Source organism: Sus scrofa, chromosome 15 (assembly GCF_054392235.1).
Source record: "Sus scrofa isolate SSC_HxYL_T2T_F1_AM1 chromosome 15, Sscrofa_HxYL_maternal_Yorkshire_Landrace_v2.0, whole genome shotgun sequence".
NCBI classification, from domain to species: domain Eukaryota; kingdom Metazoa; phylum Chordata; class Mammalia; order Artiodactyla; family Suidae; genus Sus; species Sus scrofa.
Genome location: NC_139397.1, coordinates 108,114,826 through 108,131,186, shown reverse-complemented (window position 1 = coordinate 108,131,186; position 16,361 = coordinate 108,114,826). Strand labels below are relative to the sequence as shown.

Genomic DNA, 16,361 nt, shown 5'->3' with positions numbered 1-16,361 from the left:
GCCCATCTTTGTTGGAGTGTTATTCATTCTTTGATACTTTGCTTAAATTCTACTACATCCCTAAGCTTTTTCCAAAGTCCTTTTACTCTACCCTGTTCGGCCATTGTTCTGTATATTTTATGATAGAATTTATGCCAGTATTTTGTAGATTATAGATATCAGTGCATGTGTCTATTACCACCAAACCAGGTAAGTCCTTGAAAGGTCAAGGCTAGGTCCTATATGTATTTGCATCCTCAAAACAGTCTCACAACAAACATGCACTGTATTGAATTGTGTGTAACTTCTGAAACCGGAACCTCCTCTTCCTTAAGTTAGGTAGGACATAGTAGGATGTGGGTATGAAATGAGGGTGTTGAGCTCGTGTCTTAGGAGCACTGTGAACTTATTAATTCTTCTTGTTATTAATGATATACAAGTCACAAATAATTGAAATAATTGGAGAGTTTTTAACAGATTCATAAAAATTTGAGGAGAATCCAGAATGCATTTAGTAAATTAAGCATGTTGCGTTTTTTGGAGCCAGATGATGGGCCTTAGAGATTGACTACAAGATGTGAATTAATAAAGGATCTCTTCTTACAAGTAAATGTGTGTACAAATAATTTTAGTTAGTTTGGAGGGAAAGGAATTGCCAAATGTTTTGTGTCCCTTGATGGTTTTAGCTATGTATTTATGGAGAGGAGATTTCAGATGTCCCAGGAACAATTTTCTGTATTCCTCTCATTCCAAAACCATGGAAGTAGAGATGATGCTGAAAGAGAAGACAAGGCACATTTATAAAATTTTACTCGCCAATAATATCTTATGATTGCAGTTATTCCAGAGAAAACAAAAGTCTGTAAAATAAGAAAATGAGATCCATGTGTTCCCCCTAATCTCATGAGATGATATCACTCACATACTTAAAGAAATTAAAATAATACACTATTCAGCTGATGAGTGAAGCCTGCATTAGTATTTTCTATGTATTAAGACTAATAACCCACTTCTTTTTTTGGTAATAATTGATCACAGAAGGCTTTGCTTTTCTTTATCCTTGGGTATCAGGGAGGACTCAGATTTATGTGGCTGCATAAATCAGATTTATGTGGACCAATTTCTTCTTGGGTCCCTGTGTTTAGAACATTGAAAAACTTGGCTACAAAATGACTAATTTTAAAATTTATTTAAGACTTTCATTTCTGCAGTCAGAGCCTATCATAATTTATACTTATGTATTTATACCAAAGTGAACTCATTGATTATTTGGAGATATTGAAATAAAAATTATATCCAAATGAGTCATGTTTTTAATCAATAATATATTTTAGCTTTTTTCTTTCTTTTTTTATTACTCAAATGAATTTATCACATCTGTAGTTTTATAATGATCATAACAATCTGATTTCACAGGATTTCCATCCCACAGCCCAAACACATCCCCCTACCCCGCAAACTGTCTCCTCCAGAGACCATAAGTTTTTCAATGTCTGTGAGTCAGCATCTGTTCTGCAAAGAAGTTCAGTCTGTCCTTTTTTCAGATTCCACATGTCAGTGAAAGCATTTGATGTTGGTGTCTCATTATATTTCAGCTTTTTCATGATTATTAAAGCCTTACAAAAACAAATGATTGTGATAGTAGAGACTGAGAGTAGAATTTTCTGCTTTTCAGCCTTTAGACTCGACCAGTGCTGGCCATTTCTCATTTGATATATGCACATTGGCAAGAAGGAGATAGGGATAAATCTTTTTATTACTCATAGATTGTTTTAAAAATGTTTTAAAAAGTTGACATTGAATACTCCCAACACACTGATAACTGATGTAACTATTTTTCATATTCAAACATGGGGCACAAATGTAAAGTGTAGAACAGAACTACAACATAAATGATACTTGAAATGGCAGGTTATGTAAAATGCTATACTTTCTCAGCAGCCAATTTACAAAACTTCTTTTCTTTCCTCACAAAGGTAGAGGATTCCATAGCTCTATAAAACAAAAATAAAGTTACTAAAGTGGCTGAGGGAATATTTTGCCCCAAGACACAGGAAAATGTAAAATATTAAATGAAAATGTATCACATTGATTTCCTTGCCCTCTACTGCCCTCTCCATACCAATTTCCCAGACCTCTGTTCACCACATAATTGTCAATTACAATGTAAGAACTTATAATGTAAGAATTGTAAGAAGTTATAATATAAAAACTGTAAGAGTCAGATGGGCTGACATAACTCCTTATTTTGTTGGGAAACAACTTGAGACTCTAAAGCCTTTGATATTTTTAAAGAGTCTTTGGAGCATGGCAAGCTCATTTGGTATAAATGGCCTTTGGTGTTGCTGAGTTTCTGGACAATTTCCCCTTTGTAGCCTGTACGTACTCCTGCCATCTAAAAAGTTTCCCTCAGGGGAAGCCCTGACTCATGGATTCTCATTTTAGCTACAGAGAATTGTCTACTCCAATACAAACAATCATCCATCCACATTTCAGAATTTATTAGGCTTAACAAATAAATAATGGATTAATGGTTAAGAAAGAGGGAATAAATTTTTTAAATATAAACATAGGACTTTTAAAAAAAAGTAATGAACTATCAATACGTACAACAACATGGATGAATCTTAGAACCAGACACCAGATGTCTGATTCCATTTATATAATGTTCTGGAAAGGCAAAGCTATGGGAATGGAAATCAGATTAGTGGTATCAGAAATGGGGTTGGGAGGAGAAGATTGAAAAACTTTTGGGGGTGAAGAAAATATCCTCTAGATTGTGATGGTGGTGACACGATTATATACCTTTGTCGTACTCAAAGAACTACATGTCTAAAAAAGGTGAATTTTACTCTATTTAAAATATGCCTTAATAAACATAACATAGTTACCTTTGTGTGTGAGTGTGGTGGAAACCTACTACTCTCTTATCTAGCCTGCAGACTCTTTTGATGCTATTTTCCTGCTTAGTAAAATTGGATTATAGTTTAATTATCATGAAGTACAGTGAGTAGAGGACTAGAGCTTGGAAACCATTTTGGAAAGTGTTGTTTGCATTGTCTGAAAAGTCACTTAACCTCCAAATATTAAGTGGGAATCATCATCCTACTAATATTATTTCACTGGTCTATTTTGAGTCTCAGCAAGTATGTGTGTACTCAATATGTAAAGAGTTAGGTGCTGTGTGAACCAACATTAGTAATCAGATCATTTATGATTTTGGCTCACAGGACTCTCCATAACTTCTAAATGTGTCTGTTGATTGCCTCAGGAGATAAAACAATATTTTAAAATGTAAAATTGTAAACTTTTCTCAAAATATGAATTATATTAAAATATAAATATCCAGGTTAAAAAGAAAGTTCATATTTTAAGAAGTTAAAAGAGAAAATATGTCTTAAATAAAGAGGTGTTAAGATATATTTTAATATAAATATTCAGATAGAGCTAACCTATATTTATAAAATTTGGATATAGATAGCATTTAGAATGAAATTGGTTCATATTTGTTTACTTGAAAAGATGTTATGCTAAAGACATTTTGAGAGATTCTGTAGGTATTGTCATTTGTTTAAAAAAAATCAGTAATGGAGTTTACACTAAAGAAATAACATCATATAGTTTCTTTGAACCTCAGAACCTTAAGATAGATAAAAGACTTTGCAACCAGAGTTCCAAACCTGGATCTAGCCATTTCTTGACAAGTTTGTCATTTCTTGACATGTCTAGTATGACTTGACATGAGTTATTTAGCTTCTGTGAGTCTCAATTTCCTTTCTTCATCTGCAAAACAAGGAAAATAATAGGATTTAGTCCACAGCATTAATCTGAGGATTAAGTTAATGAGTACATATAAAGTACTTACATAGTATTTGGCACATAGTGAGTCCTTAATACATTTTAACTATCATCATTATTATCGTTATAGTTATTATTGTCACCGTGGTTTTCAGCTAGAAAGAAAGTGTATTTACAATATCTAGTCTTTTTCTGTTTAAAAGGTGTGGTTTTTCTATTTTATAGCATATATGTGTAGCAAGGCACCTAATGAGTTATGTGCTTTTCTTCTACTCTTTTACCAGTTTCTCTTCCTTGCTTAGATATTTCTTTCACTAGAACCATTTTATTCTTAGTCCTCTGGAGATGACACCTTATAATCATTTTTATTTATGCTCATTGTCACTTCTGTCATGGCCATTCAATCATCAAGTTCTGATTCTTTTCCAAACAATACACTGTGTTTAGCAGTAACTATTGGGCAAATGTAAATGACCAAAGAGTGTCCATAATCTTAAGGAGCTTTCAGTGTGACAAGGAGATCAGACATACAAATATGGTGTGAGGTTAGGGAGGCCCGTACAGAATTTGTTGGTCTGTTCTATTACAGGAGCAGCCTGGTTTGTCCTAGGGGCAACACTTGAGCTTTGCTGGCTCTGTCATCCACTTAGTTGGCAGAGGTGTCCTTCTCAAATCTGCACTTTAATTTCTCATAATTCATCAGTGATTTTATTTTCAAAATATACCCTGAATTCCTATACTTCTTTCCACTTCCACTGCACTTCCCTAGTCCAAGCCTCCGTCATCTGTCATCTGGTATAAAAGTGTTTCCTAACCTGTGTTCTCACTTCCATTCTTGCCTTGCTATAATATATTTCTTACAAGCCATTCTGATTTTTAAAAAATCAGACATAAATAAGAGTATGTCATTCTTCTGTTTAAAACCTCTTCATTGGATTCTCATTGCATTTAGAAAAACCTAAACTCTTACCTGTGACCTGTAAGGCTTTACTGACAGACCTCATCTTCAACCTTATATGTAGCAGACTAGCTGTGATGGCTTTCTTTCTACTTTTGCACACTCAAAGCTTATTCCTATCTTTGGTAAGATGAATAAAGGCCTCCCAAAGATGTCCATGTCCTAATATCTAGAACTTGTGAATATGTTACTTTACATGTCAAAAAGGATTTTGTGAAATGTGATCAAGGATGTTGAGATGGAGAAGTTATCCTGGATATCCAGGTGGAACCAGTGCAGTCAAGTCACATGTGTCATTACAAGCAGGGAAACTTTCCTGGCTATGGTCAGATGGTCAGGGAGAGAGAGATGACCATAGAGGTAGTGTCGGAGTGATGGTATGTTGCTGGCTTTGAAGATGGAGGAAGATGCTACAAGAATGTGGGTGATCTCTAGAAGCTTGAAAAGACGAAGAAATTGATTTCCCCCCAGAACCTCGGAAAAGGAGCACAGTCCTGCTGACGCCTTCATTTCAGTCTAATGAGACTCAGGCGTCTGACCTACAGAACTGTAAGATAATACATTTCTGTTGTTTTAAGCTACTAAGTTTGTGGTAATTTTTATGGCAGCCATAGAAATTTAATACAACATTCTAGGCCACTCATATTTTCTCTTCCTCCTGCTTGAAATGCCATTATCCCACCCCCACCCCCCACCCCTAGTTCTCCACAGAATGCTCCTTTTCAAATTTTAGGTCTCAGATTCACTGTTACCTCCTTAAAGGTTCTATTCTGTTAGCTCTATCTTCAGCATCCTTCCCACCACCGACTCCTGAACAACTCTACAACGACAATCTCTTTATTTACGTTATGGCAAATCACTGTTTGTTCATTTATTTATTGCTGTTTTAAGCTCCATAGCATTAAGAACCATGTCTATGTCACTCCATATCCTCAGTGCTTTGAGTAGAACCTAGCACATAATAGAAATCAACAAACATTTGCTGAATGAGAAAATGAATTAAACTAGGGAGATGGTTATTTCAGGCAAAGGTCAGAGCCTGAGCAAATTCTGAGGTGTGAAACTGCTTATGTTCCTGGGAAAATCTGTGTTTCCAATGGCTGAAGCCAAAAGAGGAAAGCAGAGGAGATGGAACCAAGAAATAGGCATTTTCCTTCTCTTCCTCTTTATTATTATTATTGTTATTATTTCAAAATATGTTGCTAATCATATAAGTACTTAGGAATTAATTTAAATTTTTAAAGAAAGGGTATAATAAATGCATTTACAACAACATGGGTAGAACTAGAAGTTAATATACTCAGTGAAATAAGTCAGACAGAGAAAGACAAAAATGGTATGTTATCACTTATATGTGGAATCTAAAAAAAAATGAATGAATATAGCAAAACAAATGGACTCACAGATAGAAAACAAACTAGTAGGTTACCAGTGGGGAGAGGGATGGGGGAGGGGCAAGATAGGGGTAAGGGATTAAGAGGTACAAACTACTATGTATAAAATAAATAAGCCACAGTAACATTTTTTTTGAATCCATCTCGTAAAGTAATGGAAATTAAAAACAAAAATAAACAAATGAGACCTCACTAAAGCTTTTGCACAGCAAAGGAAAACATAAATAAAACAAAAAGTCAACCTACAGAATGGGAGAAAATATTTGCAAATGATGTTTCTGATAAGGGACTAATTTCCAAAATAGACAAATAGCTCATACAGCTCAATAAAAAAAAAAAAATCCAAAAAATGGGCAGAAGATCTAAATAGACATTTCTCTAGAAAGACATACACATGGCCAACAAGCAAATGAAAAGATGCTCAACATCTCTAATTATCAGAGAAATGCAAATCAAAACTGCAGTGAGGTATCACTTCACTGCAATTAGAGTGGATATCATCAGAAAGTCTGCAAATAATAAATACTGGACAGGGTGTGGAGAAAAGGGAACCCTCCTACACTGTTGGTGGGAATGTAAATTGATACAGCCACTATGGAGAACAATATGGATGGTTCTGAAAAAACTGAAAATAGAGTTACTATATAATCCAGTGATCCCTCTCCTGGGCATATATCTGGAGGAAAACTATAATTTGAAAAGACTCATGTAGTCCACTGTTTGTTGTAGTACTATTTAAAATAGCAAAGCAACCTGAATGACCATGGACAGATGAATGGATAAAGAAGATAACGGTACACACACACACACACACACACACACACACACACGAATACTACTTAGCCATAAAAAAGAGTGAAATAATACTATTTCAGCAACATGGATGGACCTAGAGATTATCATACTAAGTGAAGTAAGACAGAGAAATAAAAATATCTTATGATATCACTTATATGTGGAATCTAAAAAAAAATGATACAAATGAACTTATTTACAAAACACAAATAGGAGTACCTTTTGTAGCTCGGGGGTTAAGATCCCAACTAGTATCCATGAGGGTGCAGGTTTGATTCCTGGCCTTGCTCAGTGGGTTCTTTGAGTGGATGCAGCTCAGATCTTGGATGCTCTGGCTGTGGCGTAGGCGGGCGGCTGTGGATCCTATTCAACCCCTAGCCTGGGAATTTCCATATGTCGTGGGTGCAGCCCTAAAAAAGCCAAAAAAAAATTTTTAAATACAAAACACAAATACATTCACAAACATAGAAAACAAATTTATGATACCAAAGGGGAAAGGAGGGAGGAATAAATTAGGAGTTTGGGATTCACATATACACGCTACTAAATATAAAATAGATAACCATCAGAGGAACTACCTTATAGTACAGAGAATTATACTCAATCTTTTGTAATAACCTGTGGAAAGAATCTGAAAAAAGAATATATATATAAAACTGAATCACTTTGCTATACATCTGAAGCTAACACAACATTGTGAATCAACTAGACTTCAATAAAACAAAATAAAATAAATAAGCTACAAGGATATATTGCATAGTACAGGGAATATAGCCAATATTGTAAAATAACTTTAGAGTATAATCTATAGAAATATTGAATCATTGTGTTGTACACCTGAAACTAAGTTATATTTTAAATCAAATATACTTCAAATTAAAAAAAAAAAAACACAATGCAGAGAAAAACTAACGAGACAGTGAAAAATTGGAATTGGGTTGAGGGAAAGGAAGAGTGTCCTTTTCTGTGTCTTATCTTTGGGACTAGGGTAATTGTAGTAGCATTAATTGTTATAAAGAACAATGGGAGATCATGGTTTGTTTCATTCTGGACTCTGAGCTTCATGGACTTGTCCAGAGGCAGATGCTCTGTTCGAGCATCTAGGAATACAGGTCTGCAGGTCAGGATGGGAGCCTTGGCTTGAAGTTATTAATATGTAAATGGAAATAAAGTCAAGGGACCTAACAGTTAAAAAAGCCCAAGACAATGAGCAAGGAGAGAGAAAAAAGCTGATAGTTCAACACAGAAAGAAGGATAATTTTCTGAGAGGAATTAGCAAAGGAAATCTGGTTCCAAAAGCAGAGAAGGAGGAGGAGTAGCATATGGGACCAGAAAGCCATGGGAGGAAAAAGTTTCAGTAAGAAGAATGGCATAGCTTGAGTATCAGACATTATAGGAGGAAAGAGGAAAGATCTTTGAGTTTATCAAAGGGATATTGGTGTCTCTTGTAGTGCTGGTGATGACAAACTGATGCTACAGGGTGAAGTATAACCAGGAGGGGAAGGGAAGGGAAAAGAAACTGTAAAAGATGTGGAGTCAAGAGGGAAACCCTTTGGTTCTTTTTTTTTTTTTTTTTTTTTTTTGCTTCTTTTTTGAAGAAATTGAGGGAGAGGTAAAGGGAAATGATGAAGAGTACAGAGGGAGAGATTAACTCTGAAGGGTGCTAAGACATTTTCTGAGCCTTGAAAGATTATGTCAGTAGATCTAAAGGCTAGGAAGTGGTGAGAACACTCACTTTGGAGTAATAGAATCCTTAATCTACCACTTATTAGTTTAGCAAAGTTGAAACTTCTTTGAAGGGAGATTCCCTATGTATGACCTGAGAAAAATAATAAATACCTCCCAGAATTGCTGTGAAAAATGAATTAGTAAAACTTCATCCACAAGGCATATATTATTACACTGGATTTGTGACAGGTTTCTGAGCTTCCCACTCAAGCACTGAAACCTAGAATCAGTTCTTCGAGGACTGAGAAATAGTCAAATCTTCTGGAATTAAGCCACATCTACTAAACAGACATGGTCAACACTTGTATGTGTTTTACTCTTTTCTGAAGTGTAATATAAGATCCTAAAGCCAAACACAGAAGAAAAGCCCAAGGCACAAAGCTTGCAAGGATAAGAGAGAATGCTAATTTATCTCAGTTCTCTTGAAAATATTTGCTCTGCCCTTATCATACCATGTGCTTTTTGTATGATGGTAAGAGGAGGCTGAAACAGGAAGACACTGTGAGAGGTTGCCTTACAGTTAGATTTTAAATAACTGTATTGATAAGCTGCTTTAATAACAGATACTAAGATGCTGATCTGAGCAAGCACTGTTTATATATACTGATTCTGCTGCAAGTCCTGTTATGTTATTATCTCTGTGCCCTCAGCATCCAGAATACTTGAGAATTGCAGATTCTCCATAACTGTCTTTAGTCTCTGCGGTCCAGTAAAGATTCCACATAAGATGCCTGAAAATTGTACCAAGCCTTTGGTATTGGTGTGTTGATGGCTAAAAGCATTTCAAAATAGAATAGAAGTGACAAGCAATTGGAGTAAATTTTCTTCTCTGCATTTTCCTGTTTTTCTTTTCAAATATTTAGCAAGGTGTTTTTTCCAAGTCCTCTGTCAGATATTCTAGATAGAACTAGTAGAAGGGTGAGTTTTGGTCCTTACTCGGCCCATTCCTTTAAATGGGAGCAGGGAATTTAAGTATTATGTTGATGGAAGTAATTGAAACAGGACATGTCTAAGTGAAAAGTTAGAGGGTACAGCTGCTTGGAGACCTGACTTCCTCTGGAATACTTCTGCAGAGACTCTAACTCCAAAGTTAAAATTAAAAGGTAATTGGATACTTCTATTAAGAAAAGTGATGATAATGCTTCACTTATCTAATATTATCCTATAATCTCTCTTTTCTCTGAATTTCTACTGGGCTTAAGGTACCCCACATATATTTATGTGCTCTGGCTTATATTTCTAGTTTCATGAAAATTTCTTTTCTTAGTGTCTACATTAGTGTTCCTTGGAGACAGTGGGCATGACTTTTACTTATTTATTTATTTTTTTGCCTTTTACTTTTTTTTTTTTTTTTGTCTTTTTTTTTTTGCCTTTTCTAGGGCCGCTCCCATGGCACATGGAGGTTCCCAGGCTAGGGGTCTAATCGGAGCTGTAGCCATCAGCCTATGCCACAGCCACGGCAACGCGGGATCCAAGCCACATCTGCAACCTACACCACAGCTCACGGCAACGCAGGATCCTTAACCAGCTGAGCAAGGCCAGGGGTGGAACCCGCAACCTCATGGTTCCTAGTCGGATTCGTTAACCACTGCGCCACGATGTGAACTCCCACCTTTTACTTATTTTTGAATCATCCTCTCCCTCCAGTGCTTAGGACAGTGCTGGCTACCTGATCGCTGTGATCACTGCTGAGTTGTTATAAACCATTGACTTACCTTTCTTGTGTAGAACAGCCATTCTGATTCTGGGTAGACTCAAGGTGGCAAATGTATTATGTGGAACACTCTGGGGTCATTAAGATCTTAGCAAACATGAGTGTGGCACAAAAGTTCATGTATATTGCTCTTGAATGTCACGTGAAACTGGAATACCATATTCCCTGAAAAACTGGGTTTAGGGTTAATAACACCACCATCTACTTTTTTGTATTTCTCTGTAACTTGGAACTTAGTTAATATTACTCATATTATTTTAGTGTCACTAAACCCTGTCCATTGGTCAGGGCAAAGCCCTATTCTCAAATGAGAAAATTGGAGTGCACAGAGATAAAGACTTTGTGTTTACAAAATGGGTGAGTAGCAGAGCTGATGTGTGAAGTGAAGTTTTCTGCCTCCAAATGCAGTGTATTTCCCAGTCCTCCACACTGGCACAGTGGTTTATTTTTCTCCACAATAAAACTCTCAGGAACAAAAGGGATCTGCAGATAGGTTTTCATAAATAATACAGAGAGATAAGAAGATGATCTTAATTAAAAGTATGATGCATCACACATTTATTTGTCTAAAGTAATTTCTTTACCTGGACATTTAACAGTCCCTTCTAGAATCTGGGAAAATAAACATACTGTGACAAGGGGACAAGAATAAATCACACTTAGTAAAAAGAAAGGGTTAAAATTTGATCCTTTGAAAGTTTAAGATGGACGAGAATCCTGAATTATATAGATACCAAAAACTAGGCTAAAAGACTGTAATTCCTCCCTAATGTCTTTTTCAGCTTATAGGGAAAAAGTGAATGGGTGTGTGTCTGGGGGAAGGGTTAGGGACGGGAGAATAAGACTCTAAGACTCTTTCCTTCTAACAGGCTTTTTTTTTTTTTTAAAAAAAAAAAAAAAAAGGAACGAGAAACAAACGTTTTTTTCTGCGATTAAGCCATATTTATGTTTAAAACATAAATGAATTAAGGACAGTTAAAGGCACAGGAGGCGCGTGTTCTGATTTGGTTGTTTACCATCAATCAGACCGTTGCTTGGCAGACACTGGATGGTTATGAGCCTGAACAAGCTGAAAAGGGGCAGGAAAAGAAGTGGAGGCAGCATTCTTCCTATTTAAAGCTGCATCGCTTGAAAAAAGTTTTCGCAGACTGTGCCGGAGCTGGTGCTGAAAAAGGGGGTTTGCAGAGGCTGCCCTGGGGCTAGTGCTGAAAGAAGAGCCCGGAGCTGACTTCATGGTGCTACAATAACCTTAGAATCTACTTTTCACTCCCAGGAGGACCCACATGTCTAATATTTAGACATGATGGCAAACTGGGCAGAAGCAAGACCTCTCCTCATTCTTACTGTTTTATTAGGGCAATTTGTCTCAATAAAAGCCCAGGAAGAAGACGAGGATGGTGAGTTTGCCATTTGCCTTTCCTTGTGGTGTTTATTGCATGGTTTGGGAAATAGGTGGAATGTTAAGCCTCAGGAAGAGCATGAAGAGGAGGTTCTGGTTTGAAGTTGAGAAGGGGGCTGACAGATTTGCACCTGGGAAACGGCTCCGAAGACAATTGGGATGTTTGTAAATCCGGAGCTTCTACATCTGCCCCTGGGAAGAGTACACTGCTGAAATATTTCTGGGAAAGCCTGGGATAAGTCCTTTTGCCTGAATGTGGAGAGTGGGACGTTTCAAAGAAAAGAGACTGCTTAAAACGGAGTCCTAAAGGCACTTTTAGTTAGAGGAGTTCTGTTATGTGGGCTGGAGTTTTCAGAGCAAGAAGTTGCCGCAGAAGCAGAGTAGGGTGGAGTCTTTTTTGTACTGAACTTCAGCTGCTTCATAAAATTCTTTGTTTAGAAAAACCTCTGCAGCCACTCTGATAACTGATTTTTCTTTGTCTTTGGATCTTTATTCTTTTCTGTTTACCAACTTTTACGTCTTTGTCTTTCCCATTTTCATTTGTGATCTTACAATCACTTTTGCTTTCTGAGAGACAGTCTCGTTTATATCTCCATGGCAGAGGCTGATAGAAGCCAGATTTCTTATTTTCCCACCCTACTGACTTGATTATCAGGACAGTGGTGGTTCTCTGTTGGATGGCGGAAGGCAGGAAATTGGCATGCCTTATATAATTTATTTATCATGGACTATTTGTATGGATATTATTCATGAGGCACAGGTTTCCTTTCTTCTCTTTCCTTTTTTAAAAATGTAAGACAAATCTTGCCTGGTTACCAGTTTTTTTTTTCCTATGCAATTTACATATGTTAGCGTTAGGTTCTGTGGTTAAGCAAAAATGCTTGGCTGCTATAGAATATAAGAAAATATTTAAACTGGTTCCACTGATTATTAAATCCTTGCCCTCTAGGCCTGAAGTTTCAAATACAGACATGTACTCTTTCATAATAGGCCATTATAGATTTTCATAACAATTTAACATCAAACTCAAGCTTTTAAAACTTAGCACATTTATTGAACTTTTCTGTTATTGTCTTTCATTTATATATTTGTGTATATATACACATATATGTATGTGCAATGTGTGTATATATATATTTTAATACCTGCTTCTGTGTATTTTTTGTTTCATAGATGTTCATTAAAATTAATCTAGACACCTAAGATCTAAAAAACATTTAAAGAGTGAAAATAAGAATCTGGGAAGAATACCCAACAGTCTGTCCAGAGTCCCATAGAGGGGGCACTTTCTAAAATCTTGAAACTTTTTATGTTACTTTTTATGTCGGAAAAAAATGAGATCATTTATAAAAGATAAACTCTTGAGTTTCTTTGCAGTGTTATAAAAAGCATGTGTTGTTTGGAAGGGTTGGGGAGGTAGTTGAATAGGAAGTAGTAGTCAGGAAAGGGAAGAAAAAATACAGAAAAATTCCAGTAGAGGTAGAAAATCTAAATATAAAAGAAATAGTTGACTCCCCTCCCCCCTAAAAACCCCAACAGTTTTAATTTAAAGCTTCATTAATACAACTTTCCTTGTTAACATATTTTAAAATAAATAACTTACATTTATAACATGAAAATAATGGAACATGTGCATAACTGAAAAGGATGTTTCATAAGGTATGTGGAATAGGCCACATGTTAAAAGACTTTCCCAAATACTTATAATTATCATAATACTAATTTATATAAATGTTAAAATTTGAGGCTTGATGCAAAAAGTCCCTGATTCCACACCAACTCACCTCCCCCTCAGTATAACCAAATAGCGTAGAAACTGGAATACTAAACATTAGATTTTACAGAAAAAGGGTAGTTGCTTGCATACGTATTGTGAAAAATAAATTCCTCAGTTTTACTATTCAAACTGTGAGAATATATGTGATAAAAATTCAATACCAAAGAAAACAGTTGTAGTCCTAATTAAAGATGATATAGAAAAGAATTCCAGAATCCAGGATATTCAGAGCTACATAACTTGTGCTGATTTACCATGCATATTTTGCTTTAATTTATGTTGTATGGATACTTGGCAATACTTTTTTCCCCTGTACAGACTTGTTACAAGCTTAACAAAAGTGGTCAGAAATTTGAAACTCCCATGTGATTTTAAATTTGGGGAAAAGTAAGTTCAGGTAAATGCTTTAAAACCAAAGAAATATGTAAGGATACATGTAAAAACATATATGTTTTTCAACTTTTAGCTATAAGTAAGTCATATAACGTCGTATTGACTTTGTATACAAATATGTCCCCTTTTAAATGTATATACTTATTTTCACATGTAAGTACATATTTATAAGCTTTTATTTTTTCTTTTCAAGACTTCAAGGTATATTTTTCTTCTGTTTGACTGTGATTATTTACCAGAAATTTAAAACTTATGTTACATAGTACCTGTCTGATAGAAATATTTGTGAATGATGAGATAAGAGAAAGTAAATAAAGTTTTAGGCCTGTTAGGCCAAAATCAGTACTACTTCTCACTAAATTTTAAGAACTGAATTGATATTTTAAATTTATAAAAATGAGAAAGTTTGAGAGTTCAGCTAACTTTAGTTGAGACTATTAGGTAAAATTAAGTTACAAAAATGAGTTAAGATGACAAAATCAGCTTTTCATGAGTTGTGTGTATGTGTGTGTGTGTTACTTGTGGGGCAGGGTGCTTTGAGAGATTCCCCATTTGTTTTTTGTAGGAGAAAATACTAGTGCATTTGTAGTAACTTTTATATTCCAAAATAAAAGTCTAACACCTAGTGAGCTTATATACATTCTTGTTTTTAGAAGTGGCTACACCTAATCTTAGAAAATAATCCTTGTGATGAATCGTTGATTTCAACAATGAAAGAGAGAAGCAATGGACAGAAGGGAAGGTGCAGAACAGAAACGTACCATTTTCTTTCCAGAGACTATAAACGTCAATGCTTCTCAGAGACCAGGCAGGTAACATCAACAAGTGAAGCAAGCGGGTGTTCGTACATCATCAGGGGATGGTGGGCCTGTGGAGAACTGAAGGTGCATGCCCACTTGAAGGCATTCAAATCTAATGTTTTCAGAAAGTGTTGCATAAGCCAAATGCAATATATCTGGGTGCCAAGTCTGGCTCATGGACCATAAATTTGCAACCCTCTTGTTGCAGCTCTACACTAATATCCTGGACCCAAGCCAACTTCTGCTTGGCTAAGTTGTGAGGGGCTAAGAAGTGAGGGGCTCATGGTCTTTTCTATAGCATAGTCCCCTATATTTTTTATTATATCTACCATTTATCTCATTGTTAAAAACAAACATGAAGAAACTAATGATTAACACTAGTGTTTGGATGGGTTCATTTTAAAGGAGATTAAGAATATGAATACATAGCCTAAGATACTTGTTCATTCATAGATTGTTATAAACTCATTACTGTTGACATAGATACTTCAGATCATGTAGGGTATGCAAACTCTGCTTTTGCAGTGGATGTTTTAATCAATGTTCAGGTGCTTATAGCAGAATGCAGTAGTTTAAACCAAAAAAAATATTGTTTTGTTTTTTGCTTACATAAAATAAGCTTTTAGTTATGTAGTGAAAAGCTGGTATACCAGCTCTACAAATTAGGGATTCAGTTTTTTTCCAGCTCTCATATCTTTAGGGGACAGCCCTTGTTATATTCCTATGCAGCTGCTAGAGTTCCAGCCATTATATTTACCTTCAAGCATCTGGACAGAAGATGGGAGACAAAATTCCCTCTTTTTAAATGGAGACTATTAAATCCCCATATTTCAACTTACTTGTAAGTTAGCTAGAATTTAGTCATATGGTCTCACAAAGCTCTAAGGGCTTCTGGGAAACATAGTCTTAGCTAGGTAGCACTGGCAATGTACTCTACTAAATAGAGTTATATTATGAAGGATATAAATGGGCAAATAGATATTAGGGGGCAACTACAAGCCCGACCACAGTGAGTATAATTGTCAGCCACTTTCAGTGGAATAGATCTTCTGGTTTTAGTGGGCAGAATATAGTTGAGTAAACAATTCTACTCTGCTTATTGTTTATTTCTGAGCAGATTATAAAGCAAAGAATACTGGATGGCACTTAAATATTAGGTTACAGTTCTTTCCTTATTCTCATCAGATAAATTTAGAAGTAACTATAACTTTTATTCAAACTAGAATGAGGCTTTATTTTGAAGAGTATCTCACTCTATATATGTAGATTGGTAGATTGATAGATATAACAAATTTTTTATATTGACAAACATGATGTATACTTGGACTATGATTCTTTAGGTTAGTAGGTAAACAATCCACAGATCAATGTTGAGCTGGCTGCATGAAGAATCACCTGAAGAAGTGGTTGCCAATATAGATTCTAGGCTCCCCTCATTTCCATATATCCTGATTTATAGCTATGGGTGGGAAGCTCTCTGGGTGATTCTGATTCATGCTGTGAACCACTGTGGTGAAAATCCACCTAACACTCTTGATCTTGATGTGGATACTAGTTGCTTTCCTGTTCCAAGGCTGAACACTGTGACTTTGGTAATAACTTACTATTCTAGTTATTCCTTTCAGT

At 35.6% G+C, this 16,361-nt stretch overlaps 1 protein-coding gene and 1 long non-coding RNA gene across 4 annotated transcripts in view; one reads left to right on the top strand and one right to left on the bottom strand.

Moving 5' to 3' along the window:
* Positions 1 to 617: 617 nt before the first annotated feature.
* Positions 618 to 14,833, bottom strand: LOC110257158 (uncharacterized). The gene is made up of 3 exons (XR_002339402.2): positions 14,697 to 14,833; positions 3,660 to 3,762; positions 618 to 754 (listed from the first exon to the last, which is right to left on the bottom strand). It is a non-coding gene; the product is annotated as an uncharacterized LOC110257158 (long non-coding RNA).
* COL5A2 (collagen type V alpha 2 chain) overlaps positions 11,510 to 16,361 on the top strand; it is a 146,935-nt gene continuing 142,083 nt past the window's right edge. For 2 of the 3 annotated variants that reach the window (XR_014828846.1, XM_084998324.1), the window contains exon 1: positions 11,510 to 11,763. Coding sequence is in view for 2 of the 3 variants with exons in the window: in XM_084998324.1 (XP_084854450.1) it covers positions 11,667 to 11,763 (97 nt within the window). In the remaining variant the exon portion in view is untranslated. The remainder of the gene's footprint in view (positions 11,764 to 16,361) is intronic. The other variant, NM_001105289.1, reaches the window with a different exon arrangement.